This window comes from Sciurus vulgaris, assembly GCF_902686455.1.
Source record: "Sciurus vulgaris genome assembly, chromosome: 1".
In the NCBI taxonomy this organism is placed as follows: Eukaryota; Metazoa; Chordata; class Mammalia; order Rodentia; family Sciuridae; genus Sciurus; species Sciurus vulgaris.
The window spans coordinates 28049726-28074514 of NC_136461.1; the positions used below are offsets into that span (position 1 = coordinate 28049726).

At 45.0% G+C, this 24789-nt stretch overlaps 3 protein-coding genes across 3 annotated transcripts in view; 1 reads left to right on the forward strand and 2 right to left on the reverse strand.

Annotated features, from left to right (window-relative positions):
* Positions 1 to 102: 102 nt before the first annotated feature.
* On the reverse strand, positions 103 to 4520 carry YRDC (yrdC N6-threonylcarbamoyltransferase domain containing). The gene is made up of 5 exons (XM_079113826.1): positions 4004 to 4520; positions 3376 to 3490; positions 3137 to 3256; positions 1353 to 1495; positions 103 to 1065 (listed from the first exon to the last, which is right to left on the reverse strand). The coding sequence occupies exons 1-5, from the start codon at positions 4393 to 4395 to the stop codon at positions 993 to 995; spliced, it is 843 nt and encodes a 280-aa protein (XP_078969952.1). The 5' UTR covers positions 4396 to 4520; the 3' UTR covers positions 103 to 992.
* A 7-nt stretch (positions 4521 to 4527) lies between these two features.
* Positions 4528 to 5670, forward strand: LOC306645800 (uncharacterized protein C1orf122). The gene is made up of 3 exons (XM_079113908.1): positions 4528 to 4655; positions 4746 to 4947; positions 5194 to 5670. The coding sequence occupies exons 1-3, from the start codon at positions 4621 to 4623 to the stop codon at positions 5287 to 5289; spliced, it is 333 nt and encodes a 110-aa protein (XP_078970034.1). The 5' UTR covers positions 4528 to 4620; the 3' UTR covers positions 5290 to 5670.
* Positions 5671 to 10866: 5196 nt separating this feature from the next.
* The window catches only part of MTF1 (metal regulatory transcription factor 1), a 37808-nt gene continuing 23885 nt past the window's right edge, over positions 10867 to 24789 (reverse strand). Inside the window, exons 7-11 of the mRNA XM_079113383.1 lie at positions 20934 to 21011; positions 16918 to 17020; positions 15675 to 16267; positions 12382 to 12445; positions 10867 to 11277 (exon numbers count right to left, since the gene is read on the reverse strand). Coding sequence (XP_078969509.1) covers positions 11177 to 11277; positions 12382 to 12445; positions 15675 to 16267; positions 16918 to 17020; positions 20934 to 21011 — 939 coding nt within the window. The 3' untranslated portion in view covers positions 10867 to 11176. The remainder of the gene's footprint in view (positions 11278 to 12381; positions 12446 to 15674; positions 16268 to 16917; positions 17021 to 20933; positions 21012 to 24789) is intronic.

Here is a 24789-nt window from a genome sequence, read left to right on the forward strand (position 1 = left end):
TTACTTCTTTTGAAGGCTAATCTACATCAAGAGCCATAAAAGCATATATACATTTTGACCTAGTAACCTTACCTTAAGGAATTAAGTCAAAAGAAAAATAAACCATTTACAAATATGTTTAATAGCATTTTTAATAGTAAAGAAAAACAAAGTTCAAATGCCCAACAATAGTTATGTTTAACATTTGGTATACATATGAATAAAGATAAAAGGCTGCTGAGTAAACACTGGAGTTAAATAAAGGCATATACATATAATTAACTATAATTTATTTTATGAATAAATAAGAAAAAGTCACTGGCTAAAAAGGATTTGGTTTCTAATATTTAATTTGAAGTCCCCCACTCCTCAGCAAATTTCCCATTAGGCCAAAATGACAACTCTCCCTGCCAGGCATCACAACAAACCATACCACTGGCCCCACAGATTTGGAGGAAAATGTTTGGTCTGCGGTTCTACAATCTTTATTCTAACTTGGTTCCAACTTGAGGAGCAAACCCTTGCTTTTGGTCACCTGACTTCTTCTGGTACTGGTGATTAAATCCAGGGGTTATTAACCACTGAGCCACGCCCCTAGTCCTTTTCAAATTTTGAGGCAGGTTCTCACTAAGTTGCTGAGGCTGGTCTCAAACTTGTGATTCTCCTGCCTCAGTCTGCTGGATCACTGGGATTATAGGCTTGAGCCACAGTGACCAGCTTGCTTTTCAATTTAAAAGAGAGAGGGAGGGAGAGAAGAAACTTATCAGAATTACGGCCACCCTAGGAATGTTCTTAACCTCTTTATTCAGCTTTTGGCTGATTTTTGCAACCACAGAATAAATATAACCTTCCCACAAAATGACAGGCTAAACCAGCAGGTTCTGGAAAGATGTGTTGCCTAAAGGGTAGGGCTAGTGATGTGGCTCCAGTGGCCTCTGCAAATGAGGCCTTGCCAACAACCAGTGGGTAGACACATAGTATCCAGCACCGTCCTTGGGTCCTTCTCCTGATTTTCACGGGCAGGACCTGTGTGAGGGGAGTAACCCGTACTTCTGCTGGAGAATGGCTGTAGTGCTTTCCAGGGCACTGAGGAGGATACAAAGGACAGTTACAATCTGACTTCTCAAAGCCCTGAGTCTACCAGAGCCTGGTGACCACGTATCTCTCAACTTACTAGTCTAATGTTCTGTTTATCAAACACTTAATGAAACCTAAAAAAGCCAGCAAACACCAGCAAATTTAGTTCCACTGTACCTGCTACTTCTCCATGCCTATCAGCACCCCCTCATGACAAGACAAGAGCGATAACCTCCATTTTGTCAAAGCTGTTTTTCATCTTCCTAACCTCCCTCAAATTCTATTCCTCAACTTACCAGCCTGGACGAATGATGCCAAACCTTCCAGACACAGATAAGTCAACCACAGTAGAACCGAGGCGACACTCAGGGCTCTGACCATCCCCAATTGGTCCCCCATCAATGACTAGGGACAAATGAGGCCAGAGATCTTGGAACTCCTGTGGAGGCAAAGGAGGAGCATGGTCATAATCTCTGGCATCTGCAATGAGGTCACACTGTACACATGGCTCATAAATAAGACACAGGCTTGAGTTTTAAAACAGGAAACATATCCCTCTGGGTAGAGGAAGAAGGCCCACTTAGTTAAGGTCAGCAGTGCAAAGGACCCTGTGTTAGCACCTAGGACACTGCATCCTTTGGAGTCTGTAGCCTTCCTGGGTTAGTATCCCATGCAACATCTGTCTAGAACTTAAAGAAAACCTTGCTGTGCCAAAAGGAATTTTCATGCATTGCTTAATTAGGGATGTGTAAGTATGACTGGGCTAGTGATGTGTAGGAGTTAAGATGGGCAGGAGTTAAGATGTGGCCTTAAACCCTGGAGACTGTGCAACACATGCATCATATTATCCAGGCCTATAAAATAAGGGGGCTGGACTAGATGACCAAGGATCCTTCCAGCTCTAACACTCTGATTCTGGACCTTAGTGAACTCTGGATTAGGGCAGGGAGAGGAAAATAGGTACATGTCACTGCACTCAATCCTTGGGGTATGGGAAGGATACTCCTACCACAACTGTGAACTGGATCATTAACTGAACGACAGTTTTTTCCACCCCCTAGTGAAGACACTGCAGTGCAATTAGGACTGGGAATTCAGGATGGGAATCATAAATGCCAGTTATTGTTTTGGATGGGTCTACTCATTACTGACAACATAAAGAGCCCATAACATCTTACAGCACACCATATTTGTGTTTAGTAAGAAAAGTGAAATTTGCATCCTCATCCATTTTTATTTTTTCCTTTTCTCAGTACCGGGGTGCTTTATCACTGAGCTACTTGCCCAGCCCTTTTTAAAATTCTGAGACAAGGTCAGGCTAGTCTTGAATTTGCAATCCTTGTGCCTCCAGAGTTGCTCGGATTACAGGAATGAGCCACCACACCCCACTGTGTTCTTATTCATTCTGATCTATGTAGCCAAAACGGGATTAGGATTGATCCTTTCCCTGACCTGGCTTGTGGCAGAATTACAAGAGAAAGATGCGAGCTTTAACCTCATCTACCTACCTACCTTCCTTTCTTCTCTTCTCTCTCTCCCCCATCATACTGCTCTTTAGCTCTCTTTTTTGTTGTACTGGGGACTGAACCCAGGTCCTTGCACATGTAAGGCAAGGGCTCTACCACTGACCTACATCCCCAGTCCTTTTTAAAAAATTATTTTGTCTTGCTAAGCTGCCTAGGCTGGCCTTAAACTTGCAATTCTCCTGGTTCAGCCTCTGGAGTAGCTAGGATTAAAGTTGTGCTACAGGAACCAAGAACTTGGTTTCTTCATCTTTTTTTTTAAACAGCACTATTATTATAAAATGACTTACAGTCTAACTCTTTCATCTCCAATAACTGCTTACCCACACAAAAATAAGAAAACAATGATTTTTTATTTATCATTACAAGACAACATGAAGAAAACACTAGTTCTTCCCTGGTCTCTCAAACTTTGAGATAAAACCTTTCCATGTTTCAGATGCCCTCCCCCAACCCATGTCAAGTGGGTAGCCTTCCCTCTGTTGGACCCAAAGAGCAACTCTCCCATTGGTTCAACGGAGTGTTTGGTCTGCTGGGGTAAGTACCAGGTGACTCACCTCAACATTCAGAGAACTGGCTTGGGAGCTGAGGTTGGCACTGGTGAGAGCAAGAGGTCCCCCAAACATCTGGGCCAACTCCTGCATGAAGGCATGGTCAGGAATCCGGATACCTACAAGCTATGAAGCAAGGGTAAAAGGGGGATCAACAGGAAGGTTGGAAAGGGTAGGGGTTACCTCTGGTCTGGATCCCAGTGAAAGCAAAAATGGCCAGGAAGTCTGGAGAAACTTTGACTTACAGGGGTAAAGGGATTCAGGTCTTTGTTGAGCTCTTCCGAGCGTTCCATCACCAGGGTCACTGGACCTGGCAACAGGTCTTTGAGGAGTTCCTCTGGTACTCTCACTTGGCAATACCTGGGAAACAAAGCAGCGAAATCCACTCAAAATGAAGAGCCACTGGTGTGGTTCTTTCCCAAACTCAAGGCAGATCCAGGAAAGGGGGTTTTGGGGCCTACGATGGGATCTGCCTGTCTCCCTGCTTCCCCTCCCGGAGAAGGCAGGTCTCAAGAGAGGGACCGCAGGCTTGGCGTCCAGTGCCTGTCTCAGGAACTTCAACAGCTGTATGGCAATATCAAGCCCGGCGTTCTATCTTCTGCAACCCACTCGCTGCTAAATTAAGCTACCTTGTTTCCTTTCCCCCCGTGGCCTCCCCATGAGCACAAGGGCGCCAAGAGAATAGGGAACTGCTTTCCTCTCTTGTTCGGGGCATGGCATACGTTAAGTGCTCAGTACACATTTCCAGTTCCGGATTCCTTGGTGAGCCTGGACAAGCCCCTCCCGCTCTCTGCGCCTCAGTCTCCCAAGCCTGTCACCGGAAACCCCTCCCGCGGTGCCGCCCCCAGCGGGGCCGGGTCGGGGCGGCCTCACCTGTAGACGTCGGCCACGCGGCCCAGGCATACGGCCAGCGGCTTGGCCTCGCTGCGGCCCTTGAGGCGGTACACTGCGTCCAGTGCCGTCGAACAGCTCGCCGAGCAGGCCAGGCCGTACAGCGTGTCGGTGGGGACAGCCACCACGGCGCCGGCGCGCAGTTCGGCCACGGCGGCCCGCAGCGCCTCGGTCCAGCCAGCGCGCTCGGGGATTGCGGCCTGCACGGCCCCATTCCCCGGAAGCCGCAACAGTCGGGCCCCCGGCGCCGCTAGAGCCGGGCTCGGCGGGCGGAGGAGGCGTCCGCTGCGAGCGGAGCCCGTCGGCCCCTCACCCAACCCTATGCTGGCAGCCACTGCGGCCCTCAGCCCCGTGCACGGTCGCGCCGGAGACATCCGCCCAGGCCTGCTTCCGGGAGGAAGTGACGCACATAATCAGTTTCCGGTCCGGGAGGCTGGGCCCCACCTCCGCGCCGGGCAGCTTAAAGGGACCGCGACCCCCAGGAGGATTGAAGGAGACCGGTGGGGACGGGGCGGGGCGCAGCTTTGCGGAGCCCTAGCGCAGCGCTGGGGAGGGGGGGCGGCCGAAAGGGGGGCGGTGGTCGGGCCGCGCAGGCGGAGATGGAATGGGGCCCGGGCTCAGACTGGTCACGGGGGTGAGAGGGGGCCCGACGGGGCGGGGGGAAGGGGCTCGGACCCCGCGCAAGCGCCGGCCCTGACCATCTGTCTCGCTCTCTCCCGGGCAGGGAGGCTGCAGGCGTGGACCGCGGGAAGGCGGGGCTGGGGCTCGGCGGGAGGCCACCCCCGCAGCCGCCCCGGGATGAGCGCGCCCAGCAGCTGCTGGACGCGGTGGAGCAGAGGCAGCGGCAGCTCCTGGACACCATCGCCGCCTGCGAGGAGATGCTGCGGCAGCTGGGCCGCCGGCGCCCGGAGCCGGCTGGTGGCGGGGTCAGTGCCCACCCCGGGCTGGGCCTGGGGGGTGGGGTCTGCCCACTTGCTGAACTGACCAAGCCCTAGCTTCCCCTGGAGGGTGGAAGAGCGTCCCTAGCGCTTTACCCTTAACCTCCTTTGGTCTGGGAGAGGTTTTGAAAAAGTTAAGTACTTGATCCAAATGCCAAGTGGCCATATCTTTGCGGGGCCTAATCCAAGGCCTTTCCTCCCAAGCTCACTTTTTTCCCCTTGTGTTCTAATTAGAACGTCTCAGCCAAACCCGGAGCGCCCCCCCAGTCAGCCGTCTCCACCAGAGGTGTCTTTCCAAAGGATGCTGGTGATGGAGCTGCGGAACCTTGATCATCCCGGAGCTGGGCACCCTGACTTTTCTCCCTCCCCAGGGCTGGTGGCTGGACTCTGAATAACTCCCTTCAGTAAAGGGGCCAGTCTTCACTGAGTGTGGCTGATACTTGGCCCTTAGCCTGGGGTGGCAGCTCTGCTAGCAGCTGGGTTCACTCCTACTTTATCCTGGCTGAAGGCAGTGCTGGGCTTTGAAATGTAGCCAATGAATACCCAGTCAGATTACTCGGATTTGGGCTGACCGGCAGTGCTCGCCAGAGTGGTCTGGCCTGCTTTGGGGGTTCTAGGTGGTATTACATGTCCATTTCATGCTTTGGGGGCTCTTAGCCCCACAAAACACTTTGAGCAGAGCCTTGATTAAAAGGAAACCTGCAGACTCTCCTGGTGACTGACCTTTCCTTTCTGTCCCCTCTCCGAGGACTGATGACCGAGCAAGGGGGAGTGGTAGAAAAATGTCATCCACGGGAAGGGGTGGGAAGAAATGCCACAGATACTACCAAATTTAAATAAGCATTTAATTAGGATTTCATTAGTATTTAATATTGCTTTTTCAATTCCAAAAAGTTAAATTTTCACTTCTTAGCAGATATTTTAAAGTACAATATTAAGTTTATACAAAATGAGCAATTAAGCAAACACCATTATTTCACATTCTTCAAAAATACAAATTCATATTTATTCTTTTTGGGTTTGGAGGTTTCTTCCTTTGGAAGTACTGAACCTGTAACGTTTTCATATCGCTCAGTGGAAGTCTATTGTTCCCATGTTTCACACTTAAATAAATTTGATAGACTTTTACATAATCCAAATAAAACTATTTGGGATTTAAAAAACTGTCATCAAGACTACCGGCCAATGATTAGTGTGTGTCAAAAGAGAAGGCTCTTGGGGGCTCTTGCCTTTCCTGGCTAGAAGATCTGAGCCAGAAATCCAGCAAAAACCTGTTTCCAGCCATCTGCCCGGAAAAGGGCCTAGGGGCAGTTCACAGGAAAAGGGTACAGTCACTTTGAACTCTGAACCCACCCCTACTTTCTCCAAAACAACCGAAGATGTAGACTGTTGAGTCAAACAGCCCTTGGGAGGCCTGAGAACATAAGAGGGAAAGGGCAAGAGAAGCCTCTGACTTGGCACCACTACAAGGACAAGGATATTGCAAAAACACCCCTGGGTTTTGGTGAAAAAAGATTTTTATGAAAAAATTTCCCATAAGAAAAAGTAGAAACTGCATTGAGCTGAGAAAGTGACATGACATTATCACCCAATTTTTTGGCCCAGCAGGCACACCACCAAAAGGGCAGTGTGTGGTTTTAAACCTCACTTCCAGTAAAAAAAGCTTGTACTATGTACACCTTGACATAAAGATCCAGTTTAATTTGCATTTTTCAGTGCAAACTGAGAAGTCCTCTCAATCAGGAGTAACAGTGAGAAATGCCCAGACTGATCATCAGCTCCCCTAAAGGGCAAAAGAAACAACAGACCCTTTTCCTCTCTGCCCCAGGAATATGCAAGAAGAAACAGGCTAAATGGACTGACCAATCAGAAATATGTATTATTCGGTTTTGTTGCCAACCCGCTCCCCCAAATGTTAAGGATTGGACAGATTCCCCCTCTGTATTAGCAGAACCACTTGCATATTACATCTATGAAAATCTTTCTGCTTCGGCTGAAGTGTATTTAAAACTTCTCTAGTCTATAGCCTGAGAACTGAAGATTACATGGGAGGAGGTGAGGGAAGAGGAAGAAAATTGACAAAGCAGATTATTAACAGCTTTGTTTACTGGATTTAATGAAGGCTGGAAGCCTTTTCTTTTTAAAAGAACCAACAGAGGTGGTATGGGGAGCAGTACAGAAATGGCTCATGTTGACCCCCCCAAAACATATTTCTGATTGGTAATATAAGAAAACTGTAAACTCTTGAGCAATATTGTAGGTTCCACAAATCAATGGTTCCTGTGACGCTGGAGAAGTTTTCAAGATTAAGGACAATGGATGTGATTACAAATACAAAAGTCTAGAAGGTGCCAGGTTTCTACCTAGGTACAACCTGTTCCTTCCTTTCAGGCATCACTTGATAATGGTGAAGAGGGGAAAGATGGCAAGGGACCAAGAAGTGGTGAAAAAGGGCCTCAACAGTCGGCAGAAGAAAACACCCACAGCAGTTCTTCCGAGAGCCTGAGGGGGCGCCGGGGCGCAGGGAAGGCTTGCATAGATTGAGCAGCTGCTGGGGATGCATAATAGTGTTTCCCTATGGACAGCCTCATAGCACAGGGCTCATTGAGCGGAAAATGTGGCCAGGCCGAGGCCACATGGGACAATGACCGTCAAGCTACACATATTGCACCAAGGTAAGTGCTTTTCTTTTCACACCTCAATTTAACTTTTTATTCTGAGCAAAAAATAAAACTTTGTGAAAAGTATATATATGTATATATATACACACAACAGAAATTGCAGCAATTGGGTTAAAGATAAAATAACCTAAAGTGCTTTTTTATTTTATTATTTCTTTAATATACCAATATGAGGTTCTGCAAACTTGTCCCTCTGGATACATTCAGCATTATACAAAATCTCTCAGGAAAACCCACCTACCCTCCATTATCCCCATCAGTCCACTGCCTTGACCCTAAAAATAAATCTCCCATCTACTGACTCTCCCAGAGGTGGTGAAGAGAAACCCCTTGCCTTCCACTCACAGAGGTCTTCACATCTCAAGGCCTCTCCTGGGCTCTGTACCATTACCTCCTTCTAAAGGCAGGTGGAATTCAATAAATGACACCACTCTTGTCACCAAACCAGTGATGCCCCTGTGAGATTGGCCAGACCATGTCAGGAAAGACTGGGTCACCTTCCCAATGCCCAACCTGCCTGTCCGGGAAGGGCCAAATTCACTAAGGCAGTTTGGTGGTGCCAGCTAGTTTCCTACCGCCTCCTAAGCCTATGAACTCCACTCCCTAGTGCTGACAGTACCCTTTGAAGGAGCAGTCTAACGAGATGCTAGCAGGAACTGGAAGTATTGGTCTACTGGGTGAAATGGTTAATGTTAGCCATGGGAAGGAAAAGAGGCTTGATTCCACCTGCTAGAACTCACCCTTCGTAACCTTACCCTAGGTTCATTCCCTGGTTCCGGAAACTATACTCTTCCTGAAGGTTCTTTCTGGCTCTACTTTGGCCAGAAGCCTTCTCTTCTCCAAGGTCATTGGCATTAGAGGCCAAGCTTATAAAAGGAGGATGGGGAGAGAAAGAGTTCTGGATGAAGACAGAAGGAAAGTCTATCTGCCCTGTGGAATAAACCTGCTCTGCACAACCACTTGTAGCATCTGATTTTTCAAAAGCTGATCTGATAATCTGTCATTTAAGATCACCCTAAAAGACAGATACTTCAACTTCTACAACTAGAAAAATCTGTCAGCCAAAACACTGTTTTAAGCTGTTTCTTCACAGACTTCCAAGCTGTAGAGTGAAAAAGCCACTAACCTGGGTAGGGCCCCAACATGAGCACAGCCCTGGCTAACCAGGAAAAAGCAGTATTTTAGCTTTGGATGCTTCACATGTCCTTTCTTGGGCTCCTATTTCCCACCTCAGTTCCCAGATAGGCAAGTGGGAGAGTCATTACTACTCTCTGATACACACTAACTTTGGGGTCCCACTTGCTGCTCTCTCAGAAGCTGTAGAGAAGATCACAAGGGCCATGCTCAAAGTTTCCTATGAGGCCCAGAGACAGCCAAGGACAACCCATGCTCAGCAGCTGGATTCCCAGGAGTGGTAAGCAAAGAATCCTCCTGCCTCATTATTTCTGCTGGGGTCAATGGTTGCCAAAACTCACCAGCGTTTTGGAAAGGCATGCAGAAGGTCAAATAGAGATCCATTGTCCCAGCTAGACTCCTAGAATGAAATCAGCTGCTTAGTGAAGCCCTGTTTCTCCTCATGGCAGTAACAGCACTCCACTACCACCTACCTCCCTCTTGTTCACGCTGAAGGTGAGGCCTCTGGCTCTAAGGTAAGTTATCTGCTCTGGCACTTTCTTAGCTGGCTCTGAGTCACAGCTCAGACAGCAGGAGTGACCAATGCAGATCTCTCCTGTCCTCTTTGTGGAACCCTGCTCTTTGCTGAAGGGAGGGAAAGGGTTCTTGGGAGACTCCACACCCTGGGCCATGCTCAATAGCCTGATGAGAGACACTTTCCATTCTAGTGTGGATTGTATTTTATGTTTTATTTTAAGAGGCAATGACTTGAAGCCAAAGGCAGACAGATGGATATACTTCTATACACAAATCAAAAAAATTTTTTCTTCCTATAACACAACTTAATTAAACATTCCAAATGAGATAACTTATTGCAACATTTCAGGCTTTTTGGTGGAAGGGGAATTTTTTATTTTGTTTTACCCTGAGTAGAAGATCATCGTTTTTTTGTTTTGTTTTGTTTTCTTTTTGTTTAGAAATCACATGACTAAGCTGAGCAAGTCACATCCTTGTTTGCACTGTACTAAGCTGTATGCAAAATCCAGAAGGTGAGGGCTGGAGAAAGGAGAGGGCAACCAAAAACCTGGCTAGAACCTGGAACCAGAACACCTGGCCTGCCAATTACCTGCCACCTCATATACACTCCCTTCAATTTGCACCTTCTCCTGATAAGCAAAATGCAGCCATTCTGCTGAGAAGGAAAATGCCATTAAAAGGAAGGCAGACCACCATCTGGCAACTGGGCGTAAGCTACAAATACACTCCAGCACAAAAGAGGGAGGTTCCCCAAGGAAAATTCACTGTGACCCGCAAGCCCTGGCGAGCAAACTGAGAGATGGAAAGAACCAAGAAGGCAAGACTGACTGTGTAGCTAGAGCCTGCTCCACACACACGATGGACACATCAGTCAACTACTTGCCTGGGCTCCATCAGAACCAGATCATCCTACAGCTGGTGGACCAGGCTTTAAGCTGCCCATCTGTGCTGAGCGGGCTGCAGGACAGCCCCTGCAGAATCCACCCTGAGCTCCACCGACACCAAGAGCAAACAGCAAAGCCATCTCACCTGAACCCTGTCCAACTTACAGCTTCTCACTTGCCCTTGCCACTGCCCACTTCGATGGAGTGAGGGTCTGGCCTTCTGAGCAGGAGCCTCAGAGTAAAAGACACACAGGGAGGAGGAGCACCGCCAACACACTGAACTCTACTGCCCATCCACAAAGAGCCCAGTGCCAGTGCTGGGCAATACCAGATTGATGGAAACCACACCCTTTCATTTAGAATTTTTATGCATACGAGTAACCTTAATTTCCAAGTTCACATGACAATAAGCAAAAGTGACATACAGTGCAGCCAAACAGTTCATTTATAACTTAGCTTTTTTTTTGTTTTGTTTTTTTGTTTGTTTGTTTTTTTTTTTTTTTCAAAAGATCAGTTCCTTAAAATGGATGTTCCTGGGATGTGAATAAAGAAAATATGTCTGAAAGGTGAGGCTTTCAAACAGCAGATTTCTTCATCCTTCTGATTTCTGACCCCATAATGGCAGGCATCGCACCTCACACTTCCTGCTTGCCCTCTTCCTGGAGGTGAGCACACAAGGGCCCTTCACTTGGAGAAGCGGGTCGGGCCCATCTCCTCCTCCCCCTGCAGTAGTGCTTCAATGGGAATCAGATTGGACGGGGTGTCCAGGCTCTGGAGGGACAGGAACTCTGACACATCCATGGCACTTAATATTTCTTTCTGAGGGTCTGAAAGAGCCTTGGCCTATCTGCTTTGCTCACAGGAAGAGGGTCAGTGGAGGACGATGACAGGCGACAGGGGTGAGGAACAAGTCTGGGGTGGTAGCTGTGGGCTGGGACCATCAGGAGGCTGGGGTTCAGCTCTGGAGGAGGGGGAACCGCCCTTTCTCCAGCCAGCCGCCCACTACTTTGCAGAGTCCCGGCACGCGCACTGACACTGACACGCCTCCTCTTGTTTGATGATGATCACAGGAACACTGAGGCCAATCTGCTGGACAGAGCTCCCTGCGAGAGAGGCGAGAGAGACTGCTCTTCAAGTAGCTGAGGGTAGAGGCGCGAGGGGCACAGGGGTGGACGCCGAGGTGGGGGCTGAGTGCTGGAAGGACGGGTGCCACCCTCCAGGCTTTGTTATGCTTTAAACTGGACCAGGTTCCTTCTCAGGGAAAGAGGCTCTGACACCCCCCATCGCTCCAAGATGAAGCTTCTTCCTTAGAGAGCCACAAATCCCACCTAGATGCACCTTCCTTCTCTGCTGTGCCTCTAAGCCAGGCAGGTTAATGACTCTTATCCTGACACCTTCTTCATACCTCTGGGTCTCTGGGATCTTCCTTTTGCCTAAACTCCCCCAAGATCATTGTTCTTCTGCAGAACTCAGGCTCATCTTTCAACACCCAGCTAACTCCCCTCCTCTTGCTGCCCAGGTAGTGTTTCCCTGCAGGCTGTACAGAGGGCTCGTTTGGGGGAAGCTGTTCCAAGCTGCCTGGCACCCATGCCCAGCACTGCTGCCTTCCACCTGTGGACCTCTCTGTAGGTACAAGACCTGTTCAGACTGAGTCCCTCAGGCCATCTCACTCCTGTGTGGCCCCAGTGTCTGACACGTGGTAGACACAGTGGCTTTCCGTTTACATAGCCAGCCTGGCATGAGTACCCATTCATATTCACTCTCATTCTCTCATGTGTGCTGTGCACACACACACTCTGAATTCAGCCAGGCTCTGTGTCTCAACAGAGATAAAGAACAAGGAGCAGGAGAACAGGGTGGAGCCAAGGAGGTCTGGTGCTCTGGCTTTCCCACAAGTTCACTTATAACCTTGAGGGAGTCATTTAATTTGAGTCCCAGTTTCTTAATCTATAAAAGAAAAGAGTTTAAAATAAAAGGATCTTGCAGCTATACATGAGACTCTGACCCAGATGCTATTTCTTCTTTACTGTAATTAGAAAAGATTCTAGTGAATTAACAACTGCCCTCTTTAGCATTAACTGTGATTCAAAACTTTTTCCTGGTTATGTTTAAAAGGTGTATCTGAAAGGAAAAGAACTGTAACTAGGTAAAACATCAAGGGACCCAAAGAACTGGCTTTCTTTTAAAGCTGACATAGAATTACATACCTGTGCTACTGGCTACTGGTACTGCAGTGGTAAAAAACACCTTCTCAACTTTAGATGCTTGTTGCTGGGGGAAAAGAAAAAATTACACTTATGGCCAGTCAAATATGGCACACATCCAAGGTCCTGAAGCCTCCCATCCAAGAGGACAGAAACCCTTCAGTGTTTAGGGAATTTTATACTGAGTGATGTTCTGTTTGACATGAGGTCACTGTACTGTTTGACATTCCATCCTGACAATGCAGCTAGCTAGCTGTCTCTCAGCTGCCTAATCCAGTGGGTTCAGCGTGTTCAAAGGCTTCTCTAACGTTGCTTTTTCTCAAGCTGATGGTCTCAGGGGGAGCCTTGGGCTAACTTTCCCTCTAAGCGATCCACCCCTCTACTCTATCCTGTCAAAGCCAGAAAGTTCTTTTTTTCCTCTCAGGGATTAAGATGCATGCTAAGGAAGGCTACGGCTTCTTCTCTTGGGCACAGAGCACTAACCACAGAAGTTCAAGAATAGGCCCTAGATTCAGCCACACCTGATTGGAGTCCAAGCTCTGTCACTTATTAGGTATTGATGTCAGGCTAGTACTTCAACTTTTATTTATTTATTTATTTTGGTACTGGAGACTGAGCCCAGAATGCTTTACCACTGAGCTACATTCCAGCCCTTTTCATTTTTTGAGACAGGGTCTTGCTAAGTTACTGAGGCCGGCTTTGAACTTGCAATCCTCCTGCCTCTGCCTTCCGAGTCTCTGGGATTACAGGTATGTGCCACCATACCCAAAGTAGGGACGATAACCAAAGATCCTCTCAAAAGACTCCAAGGATGGAAGGAGATGATGCCTGGGTAGAGTGCCTGGGTCATGATGAACATCTGGAACATTAGCAATATGTCTTGTTACTAACGAGGACTATAAAACTGTGCCCAGGCTGGGCACGGTGGCGCACGCCTGTAATTCCAGTAGCTCGGGAGTCTGAAAAAGGAGGACTGCCAAGTTTAAAGCTAGTCTCAGCAATGGCAAGGCACTAAACAACTCAGTGAGACCCTGCCTCTAAATAGAATAGAAAATATAGCTGGGGATGTGGCTCAGTGGTCAAGTGCCTGAGTTCAATCCCCAGTACCCCCCCCCCCCGAAAAAAAACCTATACTCAGAACATCACCTTTATCACATTGGCATACTTCCTATTAAATTGGCTACAGGGTTTCTGTATTCTTTGTTTTTAATCCCTTTTAAAAAATGCCTCAAGATGAGTCTGGAAGAAAGTGAAAGCTTCTGGCTAAGTTACATGAGATGACACTATAAAACAAGCTGAAAACATAAGACCCCTATTTAAATACATGAAAATGAATTCTGTGGAAAAAGAATGACACTAGTTTCATGCAGTTCCACAGGGCAAGTCTGTGGAGGTGGGGGGGGGGGGGGGCAACACAAACTACATGGAGGCAGACTGGGTCACCACGCTGGGAAGGCCTTTCACGACTGCCTATCTGTAATGGAAACAGACTGCCTTGAGAAGTGGCTGGCAGGCCATTTCTGAAATTGGTGTGTTCATACTATTTAGCCCTGAGCTACCTTTCTAGTTTGTCTATATCCACCAGCAAATTCTCCTACCTGCTATATCCTTTTCTCTACTTAATTTCTACCCCTATGTTAAATTAAGGCTCACCTGCTCTGTGTGGCAACCCAGTGGAGCCCCTTAGTGTCTGAATCCCTCATCTAACAGCACAATGTAATAACCAAGAGCACAGCTTGGGGTGAGTCTGCTTGTGCTTGAATCCCAGCTTGGCCTCTGCAAGCTGCGTCACATAACCTCTGGAGATTAGCCACCCACTGCTAAAACCATACCTGTCTCCTAGAATTGCTGGAATACGTTAAGTTCTTGGTAACACAGTGTGTGACATACAGAGGTACATAGACAGGCAGTAAAAACTTGTGGGGGAGGCAGGTAAAGGATAAATGGGTACTATCTGTTCAATAAAATCTAAAAATCGTGTAATTAAAAATTATGTATGTATATAAGTGAGGAGTGGCACATGTTAGATCTTTAATTTATATAAATCTTAGTCCGGTGTGGTAGCATGTGCCTATAGTCCCAGCTATTGGGAAGCTAAGGCAGGAGAATTGCTTGAGTCCAGGAGCTCAAGATCAGCCTGGGGGAATACAGTGAGACCCTGCCTCAGGAAAAGGAAGGAAGGTGGAAGGAGAAAGAAAAAAAAGAAAGGAAAAGAAAAGAAAGAAAAGAAAGGGTTCAATAATAAGAGCATTTTTTTTTTATCACTGTTATTGTCATTTGGCACTTTACTGGTAATATCAACTTTCTTTTAGGCATTTTAGCAACTTTAATCTGAATGTAAGTCTTTATGAAAAAGGAATCATGTTTCTCACTTTTCTGCATGTGTCAGAGAATACAATGTGTAACCAGGCACACACTCCGCTCCCAAAGGACACTGAAGTGAATGAGTCATCAAGACCAAATGCTTCCTTAGAAAATGGTTGCAGCTGGGCATGGTGGCACACACCTGTAATCCCAGCAGCTTGGGAGGCTGAGGCAGGAGGATCACAAGTTCAAAGTCAGCCCTAACAAAATTGAGGTGGCTAAGCAACTCAGTGAGACCCTGTCTCTAAATAAAATACAAAATAGGGTTAGGGATGTGGCTCAGTGGTCAAATGCCCTGAGTTCAATCTTTGGTATCCGACCCCACCCCACACACCCCCTCAAAAAAAAAAAAAAAAAAAAAAAGAAAGAAAGAAAGAACATGGTTGTAAGGGAACTGGGGCTGGGGCTCAGTGGTACAGCACTTGCCTAGCATGTACAGGCCTAGCTAGGTTCAATCCCCAACACTGTAAAAAAATAAAGAAAATGGTTCTAATGGTTCTAGGATAAGCTCTGGGAGCCACAGATTATTTGTTTGACTTGGTCATTGCTGTCTAGTTCTGTGTGACTCAATCACATCAGTCCCTCACATCAGTCTGACTCTACCTTGGGACAACCTGATTTTCTGAAATATTTTTGGGCCTCTGGAGTCTTTTGATTGCTTTTCTGCACTAGATGATGTGCTTAGACTAGGAATATTCTTACCTACTGCTAGGTAAACTTAAAAGATGTTTTTCTGCCTCTTCATCACAGGTACTGACCACAGCATTCCCTGGATTTATACCATTTGATTATAGAGAAAATGACTACAAGGGAGAATTACACATTTCAGGGTGGATTTGCTAGCCACTTCCTTTTTGCAATAAAAGCCTCTGAACACATCTCCTATATAAGTACACTTCACCCCACTGGGTATATTTACATGGAATACTTACAATTTGTTCTTGGTTTTGTGGTGAACTTGTGGCACCATTTAATATCCATTGTAAGTTCTGTTCTCCCATAACTAGGCTGGGCTGCAGGATAGCCGTGTTGGGAGTTGGGGTAATAGTTATGGTGGGATTATTAGTTAGGACAGAGTTGGCACCCAGAGGCAGAGTCTGGACCATGGCTGGCAAGGGCTCAGTAGTACTTTGTGGTGGGGCTGGTGCTGCCATGGCCGATGCCGCCGCTGCTGATGCAGGAGCCCCAGCAACAACGGAAAGTCCTGGAACGATGGGCTGCGGTGCCTGGGGATGCGGAAGAAACTCTTGATGATTAGCAGCAAACTGCGCGCTGTGGGGAACAGGCACTTCTGGAGGTTGTAAGAGAGCAGGGGGGTTGCCAAATGCAGCTTGCTGGGAACCAGGTCCTAGGGAGGGAGCAGGTGGAGGAGCGGACGGAGCTGAGGCTGGCAGCAGAGGCTGGGGTGGCTCGGAGAGGCCAGGCTGCAGTACAAGCGGAAGAGATAAAGATGCTGAATTTCCTGCAGGTGGTGGAACATCACTGACTGATTCTGCATCACCATTAAAACTTTCAATCAAGGCAGCTGGCAAGAAAAAGAAATAGAAACATATATCCATATCCCAAGCCTCACATGAGCCACAAAAACACACATTATGGGCTAAACAAGACAGTGATGGTCCATTGCGGCCAATTCCTTTACAGCTAGTAGGCTAGCTTTCTGCTTTCATTTAGTGACACCTCGGGTCAAAGTACCAGGTTTCATGATCAACCATACTTTCTAAATGTAATGACCTAGTAAAAGTTTTATGATTTAAAAAAAAATGTGTACTAAGGCTTTTCTGAAAGACTAGGCATCCTTTTCTGGACATGACTAGTGAATACATTTTGCAATTACTGTGAAGCTTTATAGACAGATTCCTGGAAAGCCTGGTTTGTGGGTCCTACTCATGTATGAACAGGGTATCACATCTGAAGAAAAAGTTCACAGCTCCTCCTCTTTTTAGAGTCAACAAGAGATTCTGGAAAAAGAAACCTTCTTCTTCCAGAGCCAAGAAAAGTTGCAAGAACAGATGGAACTGAACTGAAAGGCCCATACTTCTCTGACCCTTCACAGAAGATCTGCTTCTTTTAAGCTAATTGAAATATTTCATTCTGCCTGTAATTTGGTATCAACAAGTGAACTCCCTTTCCCAGGGCTGAGATGTGAGCAGGAAGAGAATCTGTGTAACAAACCTGTCTGCTGAGGATCTTCCTGAATTGCTGTATCATCCGAATTCTGGAACATTGATTCAAAGATGACTGCTGGTGAAATTGTGCTGAGGTCCTGGCCCTGTGTCTGATTGAGACAGACAGAGATGTGAGACACTCCATCCTGAGACAATTCCTCACTAGAGAATATATTTAGGGTAGCAGAACTAGAATGAGCTTTTGGAATGCTGTTTCTACCTTCTCATATTTCAAAGTGACATGCATTTTCCTAGAACTTAGATACTGATGATATGGGTCTTCAGAAGCTAGCAAGCTGTAACTTGTAGGTTGATCTCCTGTTTTTATAAATAAAAGTTTTACGGGAACATAGGCACACTTGTTCATTTACAGATTATGTGCTTTCACGATACATCTGTAGAGCTGAGTAGTTGTGATAGAGATCATGCAGTCCACAAGTTCCAAAATATTTACACCTGTCCTTTACAAAAAAAGCTTGCCAATCTCTGTTCTAAAAGACAAAATCCCACAAAAAATGGGATTATATAATATCCATTACTGCTATGGCTTGTCCTCTCTGAAACTCATGTTAGAGTTTAATCCCCATTATGAGGTATTAGGGGGTACCCGGTGCTCAGAGGGAGAGCCTTTGTTTGGTGATTAGGACTGGACAAGGCCATCTGGGTGCGACCTCCGTGATTAGATACTAGTGGCTTTACAAGAGGGAAAGAGACCAGGATATACAGACACACACACACTTCCTGTCACCACATGATGCTCTGCACCACCTCAGGATTCTGCCAGCAAGGCCATCAGCCAGTGTAGACCCTCGACTTTGAACCTCCAGAAGCACAAGCCAAAGTAAAACACTTTTCTTTAAGAGTCTGGAGCTGAGAACAGTGGCGCATGCCTATAATCCCAGTGACTCCAGAGACTGAAGCAGGGGGACTGCAAGTTTGAGGGCAGCCTCAGCAACTTAGCAAGGCCCTACGCAATTTAGCGAGACCCTGTCTCAAAATTTAAAAATAACAACAAAAGAAAAGGACTAGGGATGTAGCTTAGTGGTAAAGCCTCCTGGGTTCAATCCCCACTACCAGAAATAAAGAAACAAACAAAACTCAGTCTGCGGCACTGTGTGTTACCAACAGAAAGTAGACCAACACAACTGCCTGCAACTTGCCTTTCTCAGGTAATGATGACATACTGTGAATTTCTTTCAGGGTCATTACATATTATCTGTGATATTCTAATATGTACACATGGTAAGAAATCAAACAATAAAAAGAAACTTAAATAGTGATACCCTTATGCTTAATAAAAGGCTAGCAGCACTAAAAAAACAAAATGAAACAGGGTGGAAGTGGGTGGGAGAGAACAAAGCACAATGCCCCAAGGGCCTAACTACTGATATGCACTAAATAAAATGACCACTCTTCATTTTGGTTAAGGGAAGGGGAAAACTGTAATTCTTTTCTCCACAATCCACTTAAGCCCTGGCACTGCAGAAGTCCAGAAAGCAAGAGAAGTCAGTGAAGCTGGAGGCTGTGGCACATGAAGCAGATGCACCCCAGTCGTCCACAGGGCTTCAGCTGAATGCTGCCTGGAACTATGCACGCCAGGATCACCAGAGCTCAAGAACAGGCTGAAATCTGGATTTTTATGTGAAGTCTACCAACTTATGAACAAAAGCAAGTAACTGAAAATAATCTAAGAGCACTGTAACGACCACCTAAACTATCTTCAGGCTAGACCACCCCACTGCCAACTAGAGTTTTGGGGTTGTTCTGCAACAACTCTGCTTCTGGGAGGAAGAACTCAAGGAATGCTTAGGACTTGGTAGAAGCATGGGAAACTGAGGACAGCTCTCCAATCTGGAAGTCCTGAGATGAAGCTGTCCATGAGAGCCAAGAGGGACCAATTATTCCATCATGATTCTATCAGATGGAAGAATGAAGGGGGAAGTTCAATAACTTTGACTGCTACAATGAACTTTTGAAAGCTGAAGGCAGAAATTACTCAAGACTTCCAGCTTCCAGTCCAGGGGGAATTAAGACTCAAGGCCAAGAGTGTGGCTTTCAAATTTTTCACTGTAACACAAAGTAAGAAATACACTTTGCAAGCTGGGTGTGGTGGCACACACATCTGTAACCCCAGCGACCTAGGAGGCCAAGGCAGTAGGATTACAAGGTCCAGGGAGCATAATACATAGTTAGACTCCAAGGGAGAGGTTTCTCTCTCTTGATTGTGTAAATTGTTTATAAAGGAATCCTTTTTTTTTTAACAAGTTATTATTTTCTCCTTATATCAGGTATCTCCCGTGGTGACCCAAGGACTCCAGAAAGCTCCTCAGTCACATGTCACAGTCCTGACCAGAGTGGATGCCCTAACTTGTCACAGTCCTGACCAGTTAAATGTTAAAGGAATATTATACCCAAAATCTTAGGTTAGGTAACTTATAGGGCATCTAGGCCACCAAGCATGTAAATTTCTTTCAGAACATTAGTTCTGAAATAGGAATAAAGTGTAATATGCATAAAAATCATATGAAGTACTTATTTAATCTTTTCTCTTTGTTCTTCAGATTGATCTGTCTTCAACTTAACAAATCATTCCTTCCTTCCGTCTGTTTTGGTACTGGGCATGGGACCTAGGGCCTCAAACAGGCAAGACAAGCACTCCACCACTGAGCTACATTCCTAGACCTTTATAGTATTTATTTTGACATAAGGTCTCGCTAAGTGACCCAGCCTGTCCTCCAACCTGGGATCCTCCTGTCTCAAGCCTTCCAAGCAGCTGGGAATGCAGGTGTGTGCAACTGTACCTGTTGGTCTGTTGGTTTTTGAACCAGTGTCTTCACACAGTTGCTTTTTATATTTTATCCAGTGTTTATATTTGTTTTCTGTGGGAGGGCTGGTTTCATAAGAGCAACTCTGCCATTACCAGACGGAGAACCAAGGCCATGGGGTGCTTATGTAAAACTGCAGTTCAGAGGCCATTCAGTAGGTTTAGGGAGAGGCCCAAGAACCTACATTTGTAACTAGCTTTGTAATTACTTTTTATTTTTTTGAGATGGAGTCTCCTTATGTTGTCCAGGATTGTCTCAAACTCCTGGGCTCCAGTGATTCTCCTGTCTTGCCTCCTGAGTAGCTGGGACTATAGGTGTGCACTATCATGCCCAGTTAAGAACCTGCATTTTAGGAAATGCTGCAGTTGACTTCACTAATCACACTTTAATAAACACTTTTTCACAGTATTCCTAAATCCTTCAGTTTCTATTCAAATACTTTCAATTACATTTATTCATTATGTATACAGTGACAGAAAATCTAGCCTAAGCTATATTTATTTTCCAGGAAAAAAATCAAACTCTAAATTAGTGTTGGCAACACAGGAAAATATTCAGATTCTATGAAAGAAGACCACATACACTCAGACTCAATGCAATGGTTTGTAAGAAATATCATGGAGTCATGGAAATGGCAAACAACTCCCTATTGGTGTGAATCAATGCAATCAGATTGAGATACAGTGGGTTTGTCCTGTAACAGGGTCCTCTATGGAAGATTCCCTTCAAAAACCCATTAAGGTGAGTTTAAAGGAGGAAAAAGACTAAGCCTGATCAGTCAGACAGAGTTGGAGAAAGTCTGGAAATTGGATTTTCTGGCTACATCTTACAATGCTAGACTTCAGGCTCCTAAAGGACAATCCACACCACCTTTGTTACTGCTATCAGCCCAGCACTGGCACAATGCCTGATTAAGCAGCATTCAATAAATATTTGCTAAATGAATAAAAAAAAAAAAAAGAAACTTTATGGGGCTAAGAGGCTATCAACTGAGTGACCTGGGTCCAAAGGCATTAGGTGACAGAACAACCTCTCTTGATAGAACTCTGATCAGCAGAAGGAAAAAAATAAATCCTAAATTCAGTGATTAAACACAATGAAATCTAGACTTCAGTCTGGCCTTCCTCAATTACCCGCCAAAGGGAGTGCTTGATTCTTGCATCTATTTTTCTAGCACCCACACCCCAGGTACACTTACTGTATTGGAATTTTCTTGCAGTTCAGAATCTGTGGACAGAAGGCACAAGTCACTCAGGTAAAGTGAGTGATTTGTATCCTGAGAAAAAGAAAAAAATGTGAATTAAGTAACAAAACTCATGCTTTATGTAGCATGTTGCATAATAAAACACTTGGTTATAAATTCCTTAAGGTTCTAAATGTCTGTGTGTTACTTGGAGAGTTATGAACCATCCAAAGAAAGGGCAAAGTAGATTATTTCACTTTTAAAAATCTCCATATCCTTTTTTTGGAGGGGAGGGCACTGGAGATTGAATCTAGGGGTGCTTAACCACTAAGCCATATTCCAGCCCTTTTAAAAATTTTTATTTGTTTCTTAATTTGAGTCAGGGCCTTGCTAAGTAGCTTAGGACCATACTAAGTTGCTCAGGCTGGCCTCTGAATTATGATCCTCCTGACTCAGTCTCCTAGGCTGCTGGGATTATAGGTGTGCACCACCATGCCCAGCTAAAAATCACCATATTCTTAAGAGAACCTCTTAACATTTCTTAAAGATGGTTAATAAAGAATTTTTAAATTATCTTACAACACAGGTTCCAGAGTAACAAAAGCTATGTCAAATTCATAATATTTGTATAATTCGTCATTTACAAAGTGGTATCACATGATTCATTTGCTATCCATATAAAACTTGGAAGTATTATTCTCTACCCCCACTTGAAATATGAGAAAATTAATGCTATGACAATTGGAGTGATATGTCCCAAACACAAGCTAATTAGCATTAGATAAACCTAGGGCTTCTGACTGAAAAGTCAATGCTCCTTCCATTATACCATTGTGTCTCCAACATGGGTACCTCAGAGTTCCTTACTCAGAACAGTACTGAGGAATAACTCTTCAAATTCTTGTTGCCCAGGCTAACTCTGAGTTCTGGATTCTAGAATGTCAGTCTCAAGTCATACGCTTTAGGTGGTAACCCTGCTGACCTCAAATGGATCAGTCTCACTCGAGCATGCACTCAACCAGTACAGGGGTCCCCCCTTATCCACAGTTCTGCTTTTTATATTCAGTTACCCAGGGGCAACTTTGGTCCAAAAATGTCAAATTCCATAAATAAACGACTAGTAAGTTTTAAATTGTGCATCATTCTGAGTAGTGTGATGAAATCTGTGCCATCCATTTCCGCCCCCTTTATCCAGGCTGCACACTCTACTTGCCTCCTAGTCATTCTGTAACCCTCTAGGTAATGAGATCAAATGTTGCAGTGGTACAGTGCTAGCAGTCAAGTAACCCTTATTTTACTTAAAAATGGCCCCTAACACAAGAGTAGTGATGCTGGCAATCTCACTACAATATGTTGTTACTACTGTTATATTATTATTATTGTTGCCAATTTCTTAATTGTGTCTAATTTATAAATTAAACTTTAGCATATACATGTAAGTACAGAAAAAAACCTTAATATTTATAGGGTTCAGTGCTATCTGCAGTTTTAGGCACCCACTAGATAGCTTAGAACATGTCCCCAAAAGGTAAAGGGGGACTACTGCACTCACTGAGCATCTAAGATGTATTAGGCACTGCTGTTCCAGGTCTAGGAATACAATCATAAACAAAACTGAGTCTCTGCCCTATTCAGCTTACACTCTAGTGAGGACAAATAATAATAAGTATACAGTATGCACGATGATGAAACTGCCGTGGAGAGTAAGAGGAACAGGGAATGTAGTGGTAGTTGTTCTTGTATCAGATGGCTAGGGAACGCCCCTCAGATAAATGAGATTTGAGCAAAGAGAACACTGGGGGGCTGGAGTTATGGCTCAGTGGCGGAGCACTTTCCTGGCATGTGTGAAGCCCTGGGTTTGATATCCAGCACCGCATATAAATAAATAAAATAAAAGATTCATTGACAACTTAAAAAAAGAGAAAGAGAGAGAACATGGGCCATGCATGTATCTGGGAAAAGTCTTCCAAGCAGAGAGTACAGCAAACCTGGTGGTAGGAGTGGGCTTTCCTTGGTTCAAGGAACCACACAGAGGACAATATAGTTAAAGCAAGAGGAAGAGAAACAGATGAGATCAGATGAGTGACAACAGATGAGATCAGATGAGTGACAGGGCCAGAGAGCACAGGACCACTGTAAGATTTTGATTTTTTTCTAAATGATACAAGAAGCTTTATGAGCAGGCAACATACATTATCTATGTCATAGTCTAGAAAGACTGCTCTGGTTGACATACAGAACAGTCTGCAGTAGACTGGGGTGGGAAGTGGGAGAAGAGGAGAAAAGGCTTAGCAAGTTATTTCATTAATCCAGGCAAACAGCTGCTGAATGAAACAATCAGAAAAGGGATTAGATTCTATATACATTTTCAAGGTGGAGCTGATAATCTTTGCTAGTGGACATAAGGTGGGAGGAGAAAAAAGGAGTCAGGAAGAACTACAAGAATTTGGGGGGCTGGGGAGATAGCTCATTCGGTAGAGTGCTTGCCTTGTAAGCACAAGGCCCTGGGTTCGATCCCCAGCACCCAGAAAAAAAAAAAAATTGGGGGTTGTAGTTCAGTGGTAGAGCACTTGTCTAGCATGTGTTCAATTCCCAGACCTCATATAAATAAAAAATAAATAAATAAAAAATAAAGGTTCATTAATAACTAATAATTAATTAATACTAAAATATATTAAAAAAAGAATTTTGGCCTCTGTCATTAGAAACATAGTTGCCATTTACTAAGATAGAAGGACTGCAGAAGGAACAGGTTTGGACATGTTAAGTTTTAGAAGAGCAGATATTATCTGGGTGGAGGCGTTGAGTAGGTGGCTTAACATGCAAGTGTGGAGTTCAGGGAGAGACAAGACTCAAGATACCAACATAGGATTGGAAGGCAACACAGACGGCACGTAAGGCCTGAGATCAGGAAACAGCCCTCGACTGGAAAATGACCAAGGATTCAGAGAAGATGGGCTCTTAGGACTGGTCACTGATGCACTCCAATGCTCAGAAGTTGTTGGCAGTTAAATTAGCCATGAATTGCTACAAAAATCAGAAAACTGATTTACTTAGTAAATGCAGGTTAGTACAGAAAGACTCCCAAATTTAGATTTTTTAATTTGTCTTTTATAGATGAAAAAACTAAGGCACAAGAAGTCATTTGTCATGTGATTAGTGACTGAACCTGGATTTGAATCCAGGCAGCTGTGCTCCAGGGGCTGCCCTCTTCACAGCTAAGGTTATTCTGTCTCTTACAACACAGGGGTTAAGAACCAGGTTCTGGAATCACACTGCCTGCCCAAGTTAGACTATATAAGATCTGGATACTTAGGCAAGTTATTTAATTTTTCCTTGCCTCAAGTTTCTTAATCAGTAATATGGGGATAATAGTAGTAACGACCTCATAGAGTTCTTGTAGATAACATACATAAAAGCACTTAGCACAGTACCTGGCACATATTTAACATTCAATAAATAATTAGCTATTATTACTAATGAAACTTGGGGACAGGGGAAAAGTCCTTTTAAAAGGATCCTTTATTGTTTAAAACTTAGAAACTATAGAATTAGAATACGCTGTCTCTCTCAAAATAAAAATTATGCTACATATTTTAAGAATATGCCAAAGAGGGTTAATGAATTTGCAAGACAGACCCAGGCTGGAGACATCAATGTGGGAATCAAAGGCAACAGAGATGGCAAATGAGGCCTGAGAGTAGAGGAGATTCCCTCTCCTGGAGAACGAACAGGGACCCAGAAAAGATGGTGTGGAAGAGTGGTGGGGAGGTAGAAATGAGGAGGAAAAGCTGCTAAGCCCATTATTCCAATAATCCAGGCTTGGCTGGAGGGAAAAAAAAAAAGTGGATTGAACAAAATGTGATCAGAA

Bases quoted from the DNA above. Each gene is read 5' to 3' on its own strand.
- YRDC (XM_079113826.1), bottom strand. From the start codon at position 4,395: ATGTCTCCGGCGCGACCGTGCACGGGGCTGAGGGCCGCAGTGGCTGCC. The intron at 3,491-4,003 runs GTGAGGCCGCCC...TTTGTTTCCCAG, and splicing joins CGCGTGGCCGACGTCTACAG to GTATTGCCAAGTGAGAGTAC. The intron at 1,066-1,352 runs GTAAGTTGAGGA...TATCCTCCTCAG, and splicing joins GGCATCATTCGTCCAGGCTG to TGCCCTGGAAAGCACTACAG.
- LOC306645800 (XM_079113908.1), top strand. From the start codon at position 4,621: ATGGAATGGGGCCCGGGCTCAGACTGGTCACGGGG. The intron at 4,656-4,745 runs GTGAGAGGGGGC...TCTCCCGGGCAG, and splicing joins GGCTCAGACTGGTCACGGGG to GGAGGCTGCAGGCGTGGACC. The intron at 4,948-5,193 runs GTCAGTGCCCAC...TGTTCTAATTAG, and splicing joins CGGAGCCGGCTGGTGGCGGG to AACGTCTCAGCCAAACCCGG.